We start from the raw sequence: 22,712 nt of genomic DNA, 5'->3' as shown, positions 1-22,712 counted from the left end.
ATCAAAACAGTGTCGGAATTCAGCAGCAACAATGCAGCAGATAATGACAGGCCTAAAATAGTACTAATTTAAGTACAAAGCTTTCACTCAGAATCGATTTACCAACACATGATTACATGATTACACAATTTCTTGGTAGGTTCACAGAGTGAACATTATTGGACAGGGAAGTGTATCATGTTTCTTATTATCTAATGACATTTGTGGTTCATGTCTAAAAAACAAAGCCTTCTTACAGGCTGCTGAGCTGTGCATCATCCAGGCAAGCCTGTTGATTGGACCAAAAATTGCACAATTAGAGTTGAAATTTGAAAATAAAAACTGGTGACGTAGTCACGTGTATGCCTTTCTTTCTGACTGCTTTGTTTGAAAAATCATAATTCTTAAAGCTGGCGACTGACCCAACCAGAAGAACATGTCATAATGACCGAGAAAAACATGCACCGTGATTGGTTCTTACCATCTCTCGGGGTAGGAACATGTCTTCCTGCCGTAGAACCACAAGACACACATTCTCTCCCTGTCGCGTGCTGCGCAGCATACACACCAACTCTTCTTGGCCCACACCCGTGATATCCACACCGTTGACCTAAACACACACCAAGTCAAACACCACCATTATCAGCATTACCATCATTTTTCTTTGCCTCCACTACACTTAACCTATCATCCTTGTTTCTAATCTTCATTTCAATGCCTCACATATTTAGAATTCTTCCAAAAGGCAAGACACAGATGTCTGTTTTTAAATGACTGAATTGTCTCTACCTCAAGTATGCGGTCTCCAGACTGCAGGCGTCCATCTTTGACAGCGGCTCCACGTGGCAGAATGTTTTTGACAAGAATGGGACCGGGACCGTGGACTGAAGAATCTCTGGTTACTACAGTAAAACCAAGACCCTCTGAACCTAGACACACATGCACAGATATACAAACACACAAAGAAATGTGAACAGAGAGGTGAGGTGTGTAAGTAACAATCCTAGGCCTATCTCAACACAAAAATATCCTGTATAGCTGTTTACTCCCTGCCTCTATATTTGTCTTCCACTGGCTTGGAGAGTATATCTCGTATCTGTCAGCCCACACACACCTTAAACCACTTCTGAGAACTTCAACACAGTGTTGTTGACTCAGCTCCCGACAACACACTGCAAGTGTGATAATTTAAAGCCTTTTGGAGATATTCTGTGTGTGTCTCTTTAAACCCTTTAGCTATAGCTGGTGCTACAGTATCTGCAGGTGTGAGGGTTTTAGAGATGGGTTCAGGTGTGGGGCAGAGAAGAGGAAAAGAAAATGAGAAAGAGACGAGGTAAAGGTAAAAGAGAGTGTAACGCAGCGGAAATAGGGAGTGAATGTTCTGGAAAGAGAAGTGATGAAGATTAAAATAGTAATCAGCGGAAAAACACGTGCAAACACAATCGTGTGTGAAAGTGCTCATAAACACGCATGCATGAACAAAACCGGACCACACACAGACAGAGAGGCTAGCTGTGTGTTTTATAGACTTCATTTAGTCTGGTCTCTTTAGCAGAGCCAAGTCAGCAGTTTGGTCCAGTATGAATTCATATCAGCAGAAATGAACAGATCAATAAAGACTTAATAGACCCTGAAGAGAGGGAATCAGGAAGATGGAGAGAGGAAGGGTGTGAGGAAGGAGAGGCAGCCAAGGAACAGAGAAAGGAAGCTTTATAAAAATGAGCACAATACTAGGCAAAAAGCAGGAGAAATAAAGGGAGTCAATATTATACATTTAGAAAATTGAAAAGAAATGAAGAGGATTAATAATTTATACTTGAAAATTACACTGAGAGAAGAGCTAAAGATTGGCAAATATATCTTTAAAAATTACAACAAATGTGACTCTAGAAATCTTTTCAGCTATACCTGATCTATAAAAACAAGAGTGTTGATCTAATTTACACTCTGAGCATTTGAATTTAAAGTATTAACAGTTTGACAGGGCATTCTGGACAACCTATAAGAAATCAAAATGGCTCCAAAACAGTCATCATACAAAAAATGTTCAAGTGTTAAAAATGAACAATGAATTCAAAGGACATATTGGATCAAAAGATCAGGAATCTTCTGAAATATTTCCACTTGTCAGTGAAGTATGGTTAGGGTAAGTAACATTTGCAGACCAATTCTGATCTGAGACCTCTAAGAAATCGACTGACTCTATGAGTCTCTGTTCTGTAGCCAGTTGTTCCTCACCTTTCTTTAGATCGATTCTTAGCCTCCGTCCTCCTTTCTTATTGGCCACCAAGCTGGAGAGGCCTGGACTTTTCTTCAGAAGGGGACTCTCACTTCTTCCCTTGGGTGTCTAGGTGGAGAATGCAGAGCATTTAAATAAATCTTGTCATAAGTTCAAGCAGCAGCGTGCTACCGCCAAGAGAAAAGCACTGCAGCCAACATCTTTTTTTCAGGGCGCTTCACGTTTATTGCGCAGCTGCTCCAAGCGGTTTTAGCTCTTTCAACATTTCAGAAAGCCACTGGGATCATCAATGTCACGGCTTTTCAGGCAACCAATCATATAATAACTTAGGTGGGACTTGTTATCTATCATCCTGGTAACCAAAAATATGGTGGGGAAGCTTGTTCTGGCCATGTCTGTCTATCCTGAGTTTTATCAGACATAATGGTGATTGAAAGGGCCATTTGGGGAAGCAGATCGTACAGACACTGAATGTGAGCTTGATCTTAACTAAAAATCAGGGAGACTAAAGATCTTTCACTAAAAGGCAAAAAAAAACAGAATTAAAGTGAAAACAACTGTTTAGACATTGACTGTACAAATGGATTCAACAAGGAATCTGACCTATCAGGCACATGTAAATGTCAGGAAGCCTAATTGCTGGCTACATGTCACTGTCCAGGAACCACTGGTTCTATGGAGAAGTTATAAGAATCACTGTCTATTTCAACTATAATAACCTATAATAACCTTTAATTTGGGCCCACTAAATGCAATGCATGTTGCCATGTGAACACATACCATCTCCAAGTAAAATTACCCATCACGACTGGTTCGGCATCCTTATTAAAACATAATTTAAAAATCTTACACTGAGGTGATATTTAAAAACCTATGAGTCACTGTCAATGACTTCAACTTATTAAGTTTTGCTTATAGAATGTTTTCTTAACAAGCTTTTAATTTGTTATAGTCGGAAATGTTCAGGGTGTTTGAAAATGATCCAAACACACTTCATTAAAAGCGAAAAGGAAGTATCGGATAAAGTGTATAAAAAAAAAAAACCTGGACAATGTGTACTACAATGTAGGGAAAATAACGTGAAGGCTTTGCTAAAAGTTAATGAAATAGTGCTCCAGAAACTGTATTACAGAGCCAAAGATAAACTCATTTATTTATTTGGGGGGGGGGGGGGTTAAAATAAGATGATAATCAGCTGTTGCTAAGTAACTGTTATCTCTATGCCAGCTGTTTTTCAAATGTCATCCATGTCACCATGGTGATGTTGACGACACAATACATGTGTTTGAAATAGAAAGATTTGATAGTTCTAGGACAGAAGCAGGGACCAAGTTAAAATAGCGTGGGCTGCAATAAGTCATAAAAGAAGCAAAAAAAATATATGGACACAGTATGCTTAGAGTATGTGTAGAGTATGTACAGACCGAGATTAATTGCCATAAACTAAATTAATGACATTTAATAATTTAAAAATTCTGTTAATTAACACCTCTGAATGCTGGAGGAAGGAGGTATTAGTTTATATAAGTTTATAAGTTTATATGGTGATCAATAAAGTTGTTCAGGAAGCTGTTTTCTTGCTGTTGCAAATTAATGTAATAAAGAACCGAAACTGGATGTTTATATAAACTAAGTGAGATTTTAAAACTCAGAAAGTTAACAATCTCAAGATGTTTAAACTTGAAGCAGAGCAACTTACGCTAACAGCAGCTTCCATAGAGACAGCTTCCTCTGCCAATCGCGTGGCTGGATTCTCTGAAGGCTTAAACACGGGTTTGGCTTTGACAGGCGGAGGGGGCTCTTTGGATTTGGCAACTCTGGGGCTGCTGTCGGGACCGGCACCGTTGCCAAACAGCTGACCAATCAAACTCTTCTCGTAGCGTTCTCTGTTGGAGGAGGGAACTACTTCCAAACGGACAAGTGGGAAACGCATTGCCTGACGGAACACTTCCTGGGCTCTGGGAGGACGAGGAGAGGTAAGAAGAGAAAAGACAGAGGGAGAAAGTGGGGTGAGTTATTGGTCCAAATAACAGAGAGTAGAGAAAATGTTATTTTTCTAACAAGTGGGTGGAATTTTAGGCACCACATAGTGCATTTATCATTAAAACTAATCCCTCCATTAATCACAATTATAAATGGTGTGCAGTTATTAATATCTGACAAGAAAAGTAATTATCAAAGGACATATAACTCAATTAGGAGAAAAAAAACAATGAGATTATAAATCTGATTACAGATGACAAACTGGAAGAGTTTCAACCAGTTTCTAATTATTATAAATGAGTTGTAAGAATTTAAAAACCTGTAATACACCGTAGCAAATCTTAGGCTCATATATCTTAACTAAACTGATTCTAAGTGATCGTCAATTCCAAAACTGATGAGTCCTGCAGTAGCTAACAACTGTTTTAATTGGAAACTTTGTTTTTTAAGGAACCCAACTAATTATATAGTCTCTTAAATGACAGAAATGATTAAACATACAAGACTCCCATTTTGAATTTACATTCAAATGAAACTAGATGATTAGAAAATGTTAACATTTCAGAGGCCGGAACCAAACAGACGACTTCATCTAACCTATATAAATCTTGTGATAAAATGTTGTTTTCACAGTGTACCAGAACTTTAATTTGGGGTTCTGTAATCTCTTTCTTTTAGATATTTTTTACCTGTGAAGACCAAGCAGCAAATGTGAACTCAGGCAATGAAACTGACAGTACTGTAGGCATTTATTCCTAATGTCTGAAGTCAATAATGTGTTTGCAGTGATCATTGTGATGCAAGATACATTTCAGTGGAATCACATAATTAAGTCCTAATCCTAATACATAATACAATCCTAATACATACTATACATTTTGTGTGTTCATGTCTAGTGGCACTTAAAACGGAGTCTTGTGAAAACTATGGTTGTTTAAATGTATTACAGTCCTTTTATTTATTACAAGTATGAAACAACTTGTTACTAAACTGCTGATGTCTTGACAACTAACTACTTAGTTAGCTAACATTACATTGTTATCTCACGATAGTTCAACATTTTGAAGTTTTTTCAATGTTGCATCCCCCCTTCTGACGGTGCATGATGCCTGAAAATGAACTCAAATCCATTTGAGTGGTTACTGAAGTTGGTACAGCTCCTCTTATATCAGTGCAGACAGGTAGGAAAGATGCACAGGTTGCTAATGTTAGCCTACACAGCTCACTAGTGGCCAGCATGAAGCATTGTAATTTCAAATTTTTTCTTGATTGATAATGTCAAGTTGTGTAATCATTTGTTAACCACTGTTGATTACCATCTAAGATACATTATATTGTACATTTTCACTTAAATCTGTATAAGTCTGTGTATTTCAGTGATTTCTCAATTTATCAGTGGCTACTTGTGTTTTGCTGTTGCTGTTCATTTATCAGCATAAACTGAAAGAAAGACAGAGCAGGAGATGCAACAGAGAACCATGACACCTGTGTGGCAGGCCATTATAATCTCATGATCTCCAAAAGAGACAATTTTTGCAGAGAATTAGTTCATATCAGATTATGCTAAGTAAATTAGAGGGACCATTGTGTCAGGGGCGATCGGTGCACACCATCATTCACCTCAGATAACCGACAGAGAAAATCAAGTTTATTTTAATTTTATTGGGTTACGCTCCTATTATTTTCCCGGCTAGATTATTATTAGATGCACAATGATGATAATGTTTCAGTAATGAGAGACTGTGTTTAGAGTTGTGTATAAAGTATATACACATTTTAATACATTAGGTATGCAATAGTAATACTTTAATGTTGTATTAAATATAAGAGAAACGATTGCGGGCATGATGCTGGTGATAATTTGGCGCTGTGGGGAACTTTCCCTTTTATCCAATTATTTCATTAATCACAAGAGGATAGCAACTGCGCTTAAGTATGAATACCGTACTTATACAATCAATTCAATGTGTGGGTGTATCTATGTATTAAATATTTAACCACTGAGTCTTTCTTTAGCATGAGGCTTAGTGGCCAATTAAATGTACCTGAAAGTCATCTAGGAGGTGGAAGTAAGAGAGGCTTGTAATTTCATGCACCAAACTCTGGAAGCAAATTAAGTGAATATTTTGTGCAAATTATGAATTCTCGGGTAAAACTTACAAATCTGTTGCCAAAAAGAATAAAAATAATTGTACCACTTACACCTGTCAGCAATCTTAAAGTACTAAGAGACCCATTTATATTGTGCTGCACCAACTTCTGTGAATGATGCACTAAGTAAGAAGAGTTTGAAAGTAAGTGTGAATGTGTGCGGCCAGCTCTTCATTCATTCTACTCAGAAAGGATTTGCATATTCAAACCGTTAAGCACACAAGGCAGTCTTAGCGAGTCCTTGTGTCACACCTTGCTGCATGACACTTGTGGTGATTTCTATTGTATTAAGACCACAATACAGGACAATGAAACAAGATGTGAAAGCCGTGTGTGTTGATGTCTGTACAGGGACCATTGTGCACAGATGATATCATTATTGTTCCTGATTGGACAACGTGTGCAGGCACATTTGTGTAAAAGAGATATTCTAATTAAGCAGGCTACCTCAATACAGCTGCCAAGCCAGGACAATAGAGGTGTGTAAGTGTTTGTGTGTGTGCGTGTGTGTTTGTGGGGGATTTTGTGCGAGGCACTCACAAGGATCAGTGGACTTTCAGTGGCCTACTTACACATATTTCACTGGACCAAGCTACACATCTCAATACACCTGCCATGACAGAACAATACTGGCAAGAGTGTGCGCGTGTGTGTGTGTGTGTGTGTGTGTGTGTGTGTGTGTGTGTGTGTGTGTGTGTGTGTGTGTGTGTGTGTGTGTGTGTGTGTGTGTGTGTGTGTGTGTGTGTGTGCATGCGATCACACTCAAGCCTGTCAATGTTAAGAAATGGCTTTAGGCAAGATTGAAGACTAGCTTGTTTTATTCATACTGACATATGTCTGTGTTTGTTTACATGCATATGGATATGCTGTTTGTTTTTTAAGTTCAGTGTGTATGGGTTGAAAACTGTGTGTGTGTGTGCGTGTGTGTGTGACTGAGTGCACACAGGACTATACACATGTCTTTGAACAATAGGTGCAAGCCCCCCTCCAGTGATAATCCATTTACCTACAGTGCAGCATAAAATACCTCTCTTATAATCTCATTACCACACTGAACGCTGGACAAGGACCACTGTGCAGACTGTATAGTCACTGTAATCATTACAACATCCAAATCAGCCCATGTAATCTGTTGCAATGGTTTTTACAGGTGTGTCTTTTGTCATTTTAATGCTCCATAATCGCGTTACGTCCCCAAATTCTTGTGTTTAATGTGCTTCTTCTCTGCTGCTTCGGCGGTACAGTAAACAAATTCTACGGAGAAACTCAAAGGCCAGCTGTAGCAGAGACGCTCAGACACAAACATAGATGAATTTGGAAGCAACGCTCTCCAAACATCTGCCAAGTGTCTTTTCTGCTCTTCTCTATGATGGCAGTGCAACAGTGATATAAGCCCTCTGACAATGGAAAGAGAAACAAGACACACAGGAGCAAATCCACCAAGGAAAGGGGAAGAAAATACAGACAAGACCTGACTTCAAGTGGTCTAAGACATGAAACACTTCTACCGATATACATATAGACTACAACAGACTTTCTATTGTCATTCGCTTTTATGTAAAGGACACATTTTTTATCAAAAAAGTTTTCCTTTTTCTTTTTTTTTGCAATACTGCTACTGCACATTACACTATTGTAACTTTTATTGCTATTTCCACCCTGATACTATACTAACTGCTTTATACATTTTTGGTTTAATACCAAACAAAGTTATTTTTCCCACAATGTATTCTGTTTTCATTTACGCCTGACACAGTATCCCAGCTTTTTATGAATCTGTGTTTTATCTGCACTCACGCCTCTTCCAATTTGCACTATGTATATGCAATATATTCATATTCATCAGAAAAGCAAAACGTGAGAATACAAGCATCACACTGTAACATGTTACATTAAATATTGTAGAGACAGCCACATTTATTTTTGCTCTCTAATATCCTCTAATATGGGATGTGCTTTTGCAGCTATTAAACTGATCTCAGAGGAATGATCTGACGCCTGAGAGTCGACACACACAAACAGAGATTCACTCACTGGCTAAATGTCTTGTCCATGAGTTCAGTGTTGTTGATCATGACGATGCACTCATCTTCTTGGAACAAGCCCTCCTTCCGGGAGCGACTCTCCTCCTCCACTCCTCGAATGTACAGACCGAGGGCCCTGACAGGAGAGTGAGCAAGGAGAGGAAGGATTAAGGCATGTTCCTATCACTGAGTGACTCTCAGTGTGTTCCCCAAGAGACTGAAATGCCGGATGGTGTATCCCACAGAGCATCCATATGTTTCACTTAGACACGGCTATGTCAGACATACTGTACCTCCTTACTGTCTATCTGTGTCCCACTGTGGATTTCCATCAGTGCTTATATGATCCACCTTTGCCTGATAAAAGCCAACCTGGGAGCACTATGGTTGCACTTGTAAATAACAATACAGAGAAGTAGAGCAACAGACAACTTAACATATAAGGACAAGCAAAAAGAAGATGTAAAGGGGAGCAGACATGTAGAAAAACATGTGATGATGACACACATATAAAGGCTTTCAAATTTAAAGACAGTGAGATGGTAAGAATGAGCAAAAAAGACAATGTCAGTACCATCTGTCCTCAACACACAGCTTAACAAAGAGGAGGCAAGGACACTGACACACAAAAGATGTCAGCTGCAAAAGGATGAAACTAGGTTAAGAGGTGAAAGGGATGCTGGTAAATGGTGGAAAGAGATGGAGGAGGTGCTCAGGAAAGGACAGGAAGACAGGGAAGAGAGGGAAAAGAGAAGACAGACACAAACACGGAGAGGAATTCAAGGAGGAGATTAGCAAGGTCAGGTGAGTCGTGAGAACAGTCATAAAAACTCATCCTGCGTTTCCTTTAGGAAATCCCCATCCACTGTCCGACTGTCACACACCCAAAGAAAACCCAAAGCTGTACAATTATTCTTTTTTATCGTTTTCCCATCGTGTGTTTGTGAGTATGTTTGTGAATGTTTGTGCCAGGCGTGCCAGGCCAGAATTTAAGAGCATATCTGGATTACTCCAGGAGGGTCAATACTTTCTAAGGTTAAAGGATTTGGGTGGATACAAGTGTCGTAAAAAGTAACTTATAGTCTAACCTGAGTTAAGTAAACATATCATGTCAAAACATTACCTTGGTAAAAGTCAAAGTCAGCCATATAGACAGTGTTCAAGTAAATATCTGATACTGAATGTAATGTGAAGTACCAAAAGTACAAGCAAGAGTCAACTTTACATACATTTAAATGCCTATTTACATGTTTATACACTTACACTATGGGTTGACTCGCCACCTGGCCAATTATCAGATCTGATGTTCAGCAAATCTTTTGATCCAATTTGCCAGTAAAAGAAATTACTTATAAAGGAAATACTCACGTAAACCTCAAAAGCAAACGTGAGCACAGTGTTTGAGTAAATGCACTTAGTCACAATCATTCACTGGCTCACACAGACAGGTATTTTGGGTGAGTGTGTGTTTGTCTGCGTGCACAAAACTCACCGTCCACTGAGTGATGAGCAGTAAGGGACCACGTGGATTCCCAGAGGACTGTCCTCTCCCGCAATCTCCACTGTTCTCGTCAGGCTACAATTAAACACACACACACATAAATAAACACAAACAAACCAGTAGGAAGAAAAAAAAGATGATAAGTTATATTTGGATAGTACAAATTGGTACCACTTCATGATGAAACTGCTCTTATCAAGGATTTATAAATGTTTATAATTATGCTTTTAAGACTTTATTAATCATTAATGAACAGTTCTAAACAAGTTATATAAGTTATTCTTACATAAATGCAGCACCAGCATTTGTAAAGATCCAGTTACTGCTTACTACTCATTAATCTTACCAATGAATTCATAATACTTATAACTAAAATAAAGGGCAGCAGAAAGAGTGACTATAAACATCCCCACTTTAAAAATGTTGAATCCTAGATGCAACACTTGACCAGCCAGAGACAAAAGTATCACACAAGCTATCATTAACTGGAAAACAAACAATATGAACATAAAGACGTCCAATCGAACCTTGCATATACACACATGAACAAGACAGAAAACTAATGCACAGACAACGTGAGGAAAGAAAAAATGTATAGGCAAGGTGCTGTGGGAACCAAAATTCAAAAGTGTGCCTCTCCTGAGGAAAAATTTGAAAAGCACCCTCCTAGATTGACACATCACTTTTCAGGAATGCATTCATTGTGCTAAATATGTTTTTGTCAAGGACTTAATCCATGACTGTGAAGGCGACCCTTAGAGAAGGGAATACTGACACTCTATTCAAAGTCAACAAAACTACAGACTGCTCCCTGTGTGTGTGTGTGTGTGTGTGTGTGTGTGTGTGTGTGTGTGTGTGTGTGTGTGTGTGTGTGTGTGTGTGTGTGTGTGTGTGTGTGTGTGTGTGCCAAAACATATTTGTGCCGTTCATCTATACGGGTTTCTTCCTCTCTTTCAGTTTCTCAATGACTCAGTCTAGTTTGGATTATTAAAATGTGTGTCTGATTTACATTCTGTCTGTGTTTTTAATGTGTGTGCGTGTTGAAGTCTTTGTTTGTTTGATTAGTTTATCTATCAGAGCACAGCCATTAATCCTCCCCTGACCTTCTCCCTGCTCTGTGTATGTGTGTGTGTTCTGTGAGTGAGTTTGTCTGAACTTAGTTTTGTACGCTTTCATTTCACCCTCCTCTCGCTCTCTCTCTGTCTGCTCGTTTTGTCTTCCTCTCTCTCTGGACCAACCATCCATCCCTAAACCCCCATGAACTGATAGCGGTACAGATGCTGATAAACTCCAGAGAGAGGGTGGTTGTTGATGATGGTGGGTGGCAACAGGGGAGAGATGCAAAGTGCAAAAACAAGTTCTTCATCTCTCTTTGTCACTGTCTCTCTCTCTCTCCCTCACAAGCACACTCTCACACATACACAAAAAATGGTGCTGTCTCATCGTCACTCAGCACATTTGAGTTAATCCAGACAGTGGGAAACAAGGGACCACAAGACAAGGGGAGAGAGAGAGGAAGGCAAGGACAGAGGGAGGGTAAAAAGTATGGGGAAGGATATGGGGAGGAAGGTGGAAAGCAGGGGAGGGGATTAATGGTAGGAAAGCTGGAATGGAAAGAGAAGAGAAAGACATTATAAGAAGAGATGGAGGGATAAAAGAATGGAGTTAGGTGAAAAAAAAATGACTAAAATGGTGCCCCAATTCCATGGTCCTGTCAATGTGTTGAACTCTGAGTGCTGTATATTCAATGTGTTGAACTCCGAGTACTGTATATTCAATGTGTTGAACTCTGAGTACTGTATATTCTAATGAATTCTGTGCCCTTCAGAGGCACATGTTAAAAACATTGATCAGTCCCTCTGTTAATTAAATGTATTGATGTACAGGTCCTGGAGAGCAGGCAGAATTCAGACTTAAGTTCAAGTTAAGTGCAGGTTCCACCTATTGTTTTGTAAGCATTTGAAGTGAGTTGCGTTGAGTGTAATTAATGTATAAAGATGTCTGACAAGTAGTTTTTGCATTTTAACAATGTGTTTTGACTTGCTTTTTTTTTTTTTTTTTTTTTTTTTTTTTTTTAATATCTCTGGCCATCTTTGCCCATGTGCTCTCATGTGCTTTTATTGTAATGTCTAGTCTGATGAACAGCTCCCTTACACCAAGAAAAGTTTCTCCCTTGGGACACAATAAGTAACCTTAACCTTTACCTTAGAATTACATTTACTTACCTTTCTTTAAGTTCGAAAAAGAGAAACGGGAGAATTTCTAATTTTTGTTTCCTGTTAGTATGAATAATTAAGTATGTTGACTTTTAAGAAATATTAGTATAGTGCAGTTTATAGACTATATGGATACACTTTCAGCCCAGAGCATTGCTAAGAGCTAAATGTTAACACTGATGCTAAAGTGGGAAATGTTTATCCTTTTTAATAATATTCAGCATCTTAGTTTAGTGTGTAAGAATGGCAACATTTGCCAAGAAGCAGTCGATGCAAAGTATAGACAAGGTTAATTTCATTAGTTCTGGTTTTATGCCAAAGCATTTGGTCCTAATGGTTGAGAACAACTAACAGCCAGAGGAACATCGATGGGGTTTCCATTCATTTATCGTGAGGAATTTCAAGGAAACATTACCACTTCTTTGGAGTTGGTTCATCGAGATAAGCAGAAGGTGGGGGAGGTCAGTCGAGCCTCAAATGGTGAAAAACAATAGAAAACATGATGGATAGTGTGTCCCATGTATTAATTTGGGGAAGATTACATCAGATCTGTAAGAAGCGATGAGAAGAGCGTTTCAATCTGCCACTTTTTCACGTCGAAAAACAGGAGAGCAGAAAAAACTGATAAAGAGAGAAACCCAAAGAAGGAAAGATTAAATCAGGAAGAAAGAGAAAGGAATAAAAAGGTAGGAAGCAAGGGAGCTCTGGAAGGAAGAAATAGTGAAATGAAGGGAGGAGGAGGCACTGAATTAATTAGACAAGGCTAATGAATAGCATTAATATGAGAGGAAAAATAACATCCACCCCTCCCTCTATCCCTTCCTGCTGCTGTGCCTCTGATCTCTAACACTCCCAGTAGAACACACAAACACACTCACACTCTCTCTCTCACACACACACACAGAAAGCACACAAGCACTTGAGATCCATTTGCGTTTCCTTTTTTGATTTTTTTTGTGTGAGATGTTTGACAGGCTGCATCACTGCTAAAAACTGAAGTGGGGGGTGAGAGAGAGACAAAATGGGTGAGACTTGAGAAAAGAGAGAGCGAGCGCAATGAGAGAACAAGAGATGGAGAAAAAGAGCCAAACTCACAGAGTGGGAGAGAGAAGCAGAGAGAGATGAAGAGAGCAGGTGTTCTCTTTATCCACCTGCCACTTCACTGATCCTCACTATGAAAGACAGAAACACAGAGGAGAAATAACAAAAAAAAAGGAGGATGTGCATTACCAAACCACTCTCTTCCCCTCACTACATTTCACCCTCTTCTTAGTTATCACCTCCCTTTCTGTCTCTTTTTTTCTCATTCAAAGTAGACAGATGTTGAAAGTAAAGTGTAACCAAACCAGCAAAAAATGTTTAATACTGCTAAAGGTTAATGTATGTAAATACACGAGTATACACATTAACATATGAAAGTACAACACACTTAATCAGGAGTCTTCAATGTTTGTAGACCAAGGACCCCTTAGCTGATGAAGAGACGCAGCAGGGACCCCCTACTACATATACTGAATACAATTATGTTCAACTGGGCCTACTAAAATTAGTAAGGTGGCTTATAGTGCCAAACATGAAAAAGTCAACAGCTGGTGTAGCACAACTAATGTCAGGCACCTCTTAGCAATTTCTCCAGAGCTTTCTGAGATGGAGAGTTTGGTGGAGTCTCTTGTTTGATAAGTTACAAAACAATCCATTGTGGCTTGTGTGATGCACTTGGGAAAATAATACAGCTAACTGGCCAATGTCATTCAGTAATAGGTAGTTAGCTGATGAGTATCGCCGTTATGGATGAGTGCCATACATTCTTCTGCATTTGGTTAGTTTGCTCACATGACTGCACAAGGAATTATGGGAATAACATTTATTTTATCTTCCAATATTCCTTTGTTAAAGTGCATAGGTCTGTCATTCCTTTCTTGTTCTTTAACTACAGCGTTGTTTTAATAAATAGATGATTTTTTGAATCATTACATCATCTTATTCATTTCGACATATGCAGACAGCATCAGTGTTTCCTATGTAAAAAGAATAGAATAGAATAGAATTACTTTAATGATCCCAGACTGGGAAATTATTTTTAAAAAGCTGAGGTATAAAGAGTATCTTGGTTACAATTGGAAATTGTGCAAGTGCTGCATTATGTTAATATGACTGTAAATATGAATAAAGACACTTCATGAGGTTGGAGAAGTACAAATAGAGAGATCAAGAGGAACATAGGCAAAAACTAAAGGGGAAGAAACAAAAGAGAAGAGCAGGAGAGGGAGAGATGAATGGATCCAGACTGGAGTATCTCAAAACGATCACAACAGGGATCCTCACTATTGATGAATAGCAGTGTTAGGTCCCATAAAAACATACGAATAGACTCTGTTAACATTGGAAAACCCATTTCCCCTCCAGTTCGTCCTGTGCATCCTGTGGAACCTATTTACCTTTTCACACCTAACAGTAGCTTCTAAAACACCTCCAACACAGTGCCTTATTTCACATAGAAATATAATACACCTGCCAAGTTATTTCAATAAACCAATTTACAGTAAATCTGTTTGCCTGTGTAAAAAGCACATTTTGATTCGAAGGTAATGAGTTTCCAGTGACCGTGCTGTGTGGTTAAAGTTATGACGAGCCATTACTGTATTTATAGGTATAGCTTCACAATCAAAGGTTCAAAAAGACAGACACAAAGAGAGCCACGACTTGCATCAAAACATACACACACACACACACACACACACACACACACACACACACACACACACACACACACTTAACGTTTGCTTTACTGTTCCAATATTTATGGCTGCGTTTCTCTGCTCATTTTGGACTTTTTTGCAATTTCAAGGATCGTTTCCCCGGCGACCACAAAAACCATTACATCACTTTTACATTACTCACAGCTGAGATGGCTTGTGTGTGCGCAAGTGTGTGTGCATGTGTGCAAAACATATTCACTGCGATGAATTTAACTCAACCTCTCAACTAAAAATAATCAAACATTGTTGTTGATTCACTGTCTTTGTTCACATTTACTTATTCTTATCAGAATATCTTTTCTCGAGACTCCACGTCATAATTTGATCAGAGATAACTCATTATAAAGACAACAAAATGACAATTATCGCTCAGACCTTGCATGAAGAGCATCTGTATGAAGTGCACAATGAACTTGAGAATACATGAGTTTATCCGTGTACGTGTTTGTGTGTGCGTGTGATCTAATCTCAGTCTGTGCTCTGTGGGTGCAGCTGGTTGCCATGGGGAGAGGCTAAAACAGCTCAGGCGGAGGTCACACATTATTCTCTGCACAGAGCTCTCTCATAGCTCTCTTTCCTAAAATGTCCTCTTTACAGGTTAACTACACATTATTTTTGCTTCAGTATTTATGATTTAACTGCGGGTTAATTACACAACCAGACTGACCTGTTGATTTCAGAAGTAATACACGGTCCATTAACAGAGGTCAGTGTTGTCGGACAGAGCAGCTCATTGATCAATGATGTAACATGATGTAAGCCACTTTAAATTGAAATGTTAAATTCACAATGGACCCCCATTCACTTCCTTGGTTTCCTTTGATTTGTATTGTTAATATTTTGTCAGGGACAATCAAGTGAACAAACAAAAATAAATGAAAATCTAAATTATATTTAGTTGCTTTTAATTGCACAAAGGCTACTGATGGAATAATCAGGGTGGTTGGGCCAAAATACTCAAGGGGTCAAACCACAGTTATTATAATTCTAAAGCATTTTCTTGGCTATGGCGAGCAGGGCAAAAACCATCGCCTATTATAATTCCACAAAATCCTACCATTATTTTTTTTAAGAACACTAACACGGTAGAGTTTAATAAGGCAGAAAATATACACAATGTTATAGTCGTCACGTTTTGTGTCCCAGTATACCGCTGCAACCCTAACAGCCTGGAAACACTGGGTGCATGTGTAGCTGTTGCATTACTACAGTTTTAATGTCTGTATCAGGTGAGGGCAGTTTCTTTCTTTCACTTTTACTTTTCTTTTACGTTCTCATCTATAATTTGGATGTGTAATTATTTTCTAGGAGGTGTCTAAATCTCAATTAGGACTATGCTCACATGGAAAAAGGATTGTTAATAGATTGATCACAGAAGCAGCAGATGTAATGCCCTACTCTGTTTATTCATACCCACTATCAGAGGAGCCTAGCATATTGTTCTGCATGTTTGTAACATGTATGATAACTGTATGTCCTTGCTCTGTTACAATGCATGAGCCCCCAGCCCCACGGAGTGAAAAAATAAGTATACACACGCATGCTTAACGGCCCCAAAGGAGAGATGGGCATGCAGCAGCCCTAACACTTAATTAAGCAGAGCTCATTAGCGTATGCATGTGTGTTGTGCGTTCAGTTGGGTTTGGCTGTGAAAAAAAGATGAAGAAGCGATGCAAGCGTGTTTAAAGCCGTTTATTTTTGAGGCCATGTGTGTATGGCGGTCGACACATGGGTGCGTATGTGTGTATGGTTGTGTGTGTGTGACCGTGACCGCGTTCTGGCTGTCTTTTGTACTGGGCTAATGATGGAGCTACTTTAAACTAACTATATCTGTAAGGGCCTTCATCTGAATTAGAATCCGACTTTTAATGAAGGGAAAGTAGGACACAAGAACATCAATAAACATGAACTAAGACAAACACATGCATGCACAATTTCATAAAATACATAAGATGGCCTGCAGCGGAAGACTTACAGTCATACACAAACACACAAACAAACTGACCTGCCAGCGAAGGTGTGTTTGATTTGGGTTAGGTCTACCCCTGCTGGCCTCGCCACAGCGGGACTGGCTGCCTGCGGAGAAAACACACAGAACAACTTCCTGTTAGTCGGTGAGTGGCACTTGGAGGAGAGACGATAAAAGGAGCAGAACAAAAAGCTCCAACAGCACTTTCACGCTGTCAAGAAGTGGAGATTCTAAAGGATGGACAGAAGAAAAAAGGACAGGCTTAATGAAATGTATATTGTTAATGTGAATTAACAAAAGGCTATGAGTGAGCAACTTAGTGGTAGATTCAAAGAACTACGCTCAATCTGAAATCCTGAGCTCAACATGTATGTCATAGCAATCAATGTCAAAAGACATGGGAACACATCAAGGGAATGAGTGAATTGATGAGTGAGGTGACAAGTGGAGGAGCTGCTAAATTGATGGATGGATGATGTACAAATAGCAATTAATATGTGAGGCAAGAAGACAGTGTTGTCAAGCAGTAATAAATAACACTGTCAATGGGCATGGGAACAGAGAGAAAGAGAGGGAGAGGTGTGAGAAAGAAGAGTGTAAATGTGAGCCAAGGGAGATGTAATAATTACTTTATACAGTGACATATGGCTCGTGTGAAGTGTGTTTCTGTGTGTGCGTTTGTGTTAAAGACAGAGAGGTGAGCTCCACAGGGACGAGGTGACATGCCCAACGGTATAGAGGTGATGAATCATCTAATACTCGAAACGTGACAGCGGCATTCCTGAGTGGATGACAGTAAACATGCTTCTGCAACAACCTACCACTGCGACATATGTGAGTCCACAAAGTTAACACTGTATCAGGAATCCTTGATAAGCTTATAATGCTTTCAGACAGTTAGTTCATAGTTTTTTCAGTTTTCAGACACAGCCAAGAAGTATTAATTTAATTGGTCTACAGAGATTCAAGGTGTCCCCTTTAGGCCGGCTGCTGTTGTATTTGCTATCGAGTTTCAAAGCAAATAATTGAGGAGAGCTTTTATCCTTTAGAAAAAGAAAAAAAAACATGTTCCTGATCATTACTTTAACATACAAAAAGACTACATCTACATTGTATTTTTTAGCACATCATCATCATTGTAAATGTTGATTTTACTGTCAGTGTTTGAGTTGCATTGTGGGTAATGTAGGCACCAGGTTTTGAAATATACACCACTGGTCTAGCATTGCACTTCTGTAACACCGATTTACTCATTATTCACAAATTGTAACAGCAAAACAAAACAAACAAAAAAAAAAACAAACAAAAAAAAAAAACAGGGCCTACATTACCCACAATGCAAGTTTCCACAGTGACTGCACTGGAGGCAATTTATCAAATTACATTCAGCTATCTCTGGAACCAAATTACTATACTTCTTTTTGAGTACTTTTGCATTTCAATGTGTAAAATTGGTGGATTTACTTTTTAAAACTACAAACTACGACTGAGAACTATGACAAGAACTAAATCATGGAGACTGTTCATACTACTCATACACAGAATAGAAATAAAATGAAATAAAGTGTGAATCAAACCACAAAAATATATATATTATCTAACCGATAGGTGATAATATTGTCTGTTGCAATATTTGGATGGGACAATTGATGTGATATAAAATTTCATATCGCCCAAGCCTTATCTGCGTATGCATGTTTATGTTCAGATTTGGGTTTCTGAGCTCAGGCATGTTCTGAGTTTGTGTGTGTTTGCGTGACCAGATGCAGACAAATGTACACAGGTCAATAAGGCTCAATGTTCATAGTAGGCCCTAATGGACTCTTAACATGACCTTTCACCTTTGCCCTCTCACCCTATTGCCATCTGACCTACGCCACCTGTCAGAGAAGGGCGGAGGGAAGGAAAGTCAGAGCAAGGAAGCTGAGAGCAACACAGATGAATAATGTAGAGAGAAAATGTGGGCAAGATGTCAGAGAAGGGTCAAGAAACGATGGTTGAAGATGTGAAAAAACAAAAAGGATGAAAAAAAATCAGAGACAGACTTATAAGAGGAGTGGGATGAAGGTGAGCTGAGGCTCGACAGTGAATGACAGACTGCAGACACTGTAACCATATGTTTGGGATTTGTTAGCTTGGAAATCAATTAGTCTGGCCTAGCTGCAGATGCTGACATGTGAGCTTAATTACAGCAAGATGACAGGTAACATTAATTATCCTAACCTCTTTGTCATAACAACAGCCACTCGCACATTAATTGGAAAGTCTTTGGTGCTTAATTGTACGTCTCATTTAATAACTGCTACTAGAAATAGTCTCCCTCTCTTTGGAAGAGCAGCATATTAATTACAGGCCAGCAACGTATGTCACTTATCAAAGGGTAATTTAGAACAAGCAAATGAATCTGAACGAATTAATGCATCTCATTGTTCATATTAACCTTATAATATCAAAGATACAGAATTATGGCAAAAGACACATTCACTGAATGGTAAGTTCCTTGCTCTTTATTGTTTTTGCCTGAAAGAGCTAAAACCTTTTTTTCATCTCCTTGGCAACGTGTCAACCTACTCGTGTGACCATCAATTACACATTTCAAATACTGCAATTATGGCTGTCATTTTCACATAATTACATTATAACCTTTATTTCAACACTAGCACCATTGTGCACCTTTTATAAAAAATGATAATTGAGGCTGCTGCAAAATTCTTAAACACAAATGTGTTTCAACGTTGATCAGCTCTGTCAGCTAAACATGCTTTTAGAAATTAATAATTATGCTGCATTTAAATGTACCACAAACAAAGTACCATCAAGAAGTTTTCTGCATAAGAGGGAAAAGCTCACCAGAAACAATTATTTAAATCTGGATGATTTAATAGAGAAAACTTCCCACATTTAAATGACAAAGATTTATTACAAATACATTGAGGATAAATGCAGGGGAAAATAATAATGCATTAGTCTGTCGACCTCGGACAGTTTAATCGATACTTGTGAGCATTAGTGGCCCTCCAAAAACTGGAGAACAGAGAAGCAGAATTTCCATTTTAACTCAATGATGGATAATCCTACCTTGAACAACTATGCTTATAATAAATGGGTCTTCTCTGTCCAATCTAATAATTGCTAAAAGTGGATAAAAACAGTGAACTATTAGTGCTATTACTAATTACAGAATAACCAATCAAGCTAAGTGTTCCCTGGAGTGAGTATGATAAATTACTAGTAATGCATGTAAGAAAGTTTGGGTATATCTGCCTGTGTGTGTGTGTGTGTGTGTGTGTGTGTGTGTGTGTGTGTGTCTTTAGTAAAGTGATAGACCTAAGGTAATCTTTCTTGAAATATCTCTTTGAGGATGTAGCTGATGAATGGAAAAGAGTGTGGGTTTCAATGAATACTAGTCAGATGGCCAGAGGTCTAAATAGGGACATAAACAAAAGCAATGATCGTTCTATTGTATATATATGGTCAATTCGATTGGAATGATAATAGCTAACACTCTAAAATGTCCAAATTCTTTACAGGGTTCAAATATCTGTTATTTACCTGTAACAAACTTAAAGGGGCTTTGTGGAACTTCTGTAAATTCCTTGAAGCCGATCATTAGTTTACATGAGCAGACTCTGTTCCTAACCTTATCTTAGCTGTAGTTCTCTGTTAGCGGAGAGGACTGAGACACTTGTGCGTCAAGTCGCAGCCTGCGTAAAATCCAAACAAAGTCCACAGTCCAGCAGCTATATTCAACTTTACAAAATCTGCCAAAACAAGTGAGGTTTATCTGACATTGGTATACAACTGGCTTTCTAGTAGGCAACCTCTACTTCTACTATACTTCTACCAAAATCTGGTGAAGCTACCCTTTCTTGGACTAGTTTATTTGCTCCAAACCAATTGCCGGTTGATGGAAATATAAATGTGCCTAATTCAAAAATGTTTATCAATTTATCATTTATAACATTTATAATGATATATATAACATTACATATATAATGATTTATCTCCACGTTCTATTTTTGTGTTCAAACAATGTAGTTGGAGTGAACAGATGAATTAGTTAAGTAGAAATCAAACAACACCACATCATGAGCACAATAGTAAATTCCTTTTATGTAATGACATAGTTGTCAGATGAATTTGGCTGTCTCAATGATGTAAGTTCAGTTCTCTCACTGTACACACAGGACATGGGTAAGGCACAAACAGGGAAAAGGAAAGATACAAACACGAAAGAGCAAGCACATTCACATAAAAAGCTGCACAAATACACATGTACAGGCATACAAAATGGCCTCACTGACAAAGATAAAAGCAGACTGCACATGAGCCATGACACACACACGCACACATACACACCCAGGTGTAGTGCGATAAATAAGCGTTGTACTGCCTTATTAGCCCCAGTAGCATTCTGGGCAACAACAAATACTCCCAGTCTGATTAGCGCATTGTGATTAACCTGCAACCCTGTGTGTGTGAGTGTGTGTGTGCGCGTGTGTGTGTGTGTGTGTGTGTGTGTGTGTGTGTGTGTGTGTGTTGTAAGCTACAGAGGGAGAGACACATTTTGTGGATGACTGTACTCATTTGTGGCTGACTTTTAGAACGGAAGAGCTGCACCAGTAAATCTTTCTGGATTGAAATTAAATAAAGGGAGGGGACAGAGAGTAGGAGAAAAGACAGAGAGAGAAGAAAGACAGAGAATTACTGCTAGAAGAGTACTGTCTTCCCCTCATCGCTCTCACCAAAAGGCCAAGTGACAATTTGAACAATTACCCGGAGCCATTACCTCTATCTGAACCTGGCTGGTTGAGAAGAGACAGACCAATGAGCAAGCAGAGTGTGAGAGTGAGTGAGTGAGTGACTGTGTGCGTGTGTGTGTGTGTGTGTGTGTGTGTGTGTGTGTGTGTGTGTATCCGTGTGTGTGAATGAGCAAGCCACAGTGAAGAACACAAAAAATGACTGTCACTGACTGAGAAAATGATGTATGATGAAGAGGAGAGAGAAAAACAGAAAGAGAATTCCTGTATTTACAGGAGTCACAGAGTCATTTACCACTTCAGCACTCAGGTGGTAGTTATTGCAGAAACAGTAGGTGTGAGACAGAAAAGCATAGACGGAGGAGAGATGCAAGGCGCTGACGAGCATCAAGCAGAGAGAAGGATGTGATGGCGCAAATGGTTGAGGGAGATTGTTGACACTCATGATGTTAGAAGTTTTCAGAAATTTGAAATTGCTTTTTACATTCTTTGGTCTTTGTCTCGACAGACAATAACCATTCCACATTTCTTTTGAGGACTATTTGAAAGTCCAAGGTAGCAGAGTTATGTGAAACTAGATAGTTTATTCAATTTTGGGTCTCCTCTGTTCCTTGAATGTTAGCAATGTCCTAACTGCTATGCTGGACACACAGTTGACCCATTTTATTACAAAGCTATGACGGTTTAAGTTTCAGTCAACTGTGATAGCCATTTAACATAACATTGTGTGGCTAATGTAAGTTAGAGAGCTATTGTTCTGATCAAAGTGTAGACGTCACGGGTAAAATGAAACAACAGGGAAATCTGGGAAGCTAGCATGAGGTGTAATAAAGAGACTGAGTCCACAGCTGGTGTGGTTTAGGTCACATATATGCATGCTACCATGCAGGCGCATCAGATAAACACCCAGACATGCACAGTCTGGACAGGCCTACTGTGTAATTGAGACTAAGGCATATTTCATATGGAACAGCCACAGGAGCGGTGAAAACAGAGCTGAGACGTTAGAAGTGGTGGAACGTGGGTTCAGCACAACAGGATCTACATTCCTAAACTTTGGCTTAAATTTCACAAGGAAAAGTACCTACATTAGTGATGGTATTCCACATTCATTAGTGTCAAGTGCATGCA

At 38.9% G+C, this 22,712-nt stretch overlaps 1 protein-coding gene across 12 annotated transcripts in view; it reads right to left on the bottom strand.

Moving 5' to 3' along the window:
* pard3bb (par-3 family cell polarity regulator beta b) overlaps positions 1 to 22,712 on the bottom strand; it is a 207,362-nt gene that overhangs the window by 134,140 nt on the left and 50,510 nt on the right. For all 12 annotated transcript variants that reach the window (XM_037108816.1, XM_037108815.1, XM_037108818.1 and 9 more), the window contains exons 6-12: positions 16,858 to 16,928; positions 9,869 to 9,952; positions 8,387 to 8,512; positions 3,918 to 4,176; positions 2,218 to 2,326; positions 769 to 908; positions 461 to 589 (exon numbers count right to left, since the gene is read on the bottom strand). In XM_037108816.1, coding sequence (XP_036964711.1) covers positions 461 to 589; positions 769 to 908; positions 2,218 to 2,326; positions 3,918 to 4,176; positions 8,387 to 8,512; positions 9,869 to 9,952; positions 16,858 to 16,928 — 918 coding nt within the window. The remainder of the gene's footprint in view (positions 1 to 460; positions 590 to 768; positions 909 to 2,217; positions 2,327 to 3,917; positions 4,177 to 8,386; positions 8,513 to 9,868; positions 9,953 to 16,857; positions 16,929 to 22,712) is intronic.

The sequence above is a fragment of the Acanthopagrus latus genome, chromosome 9 (genome assembly GCF_904848185.1).
Source record: "Acanthopagrus latus isolate v.2019 chromosome 9, fAcaLat1.1, whole genome shotgun sequence".
Classification (NCBI taxonomy): Eukaryota; Metazoa; Chordata; class Actinopteri; order Spariformes; family Sparidae; genus Acanthopagrus; species Acanthopagrus latus.
This window is presented reverse-complemented; position numbering and strand designations above follow the sequence as displayed.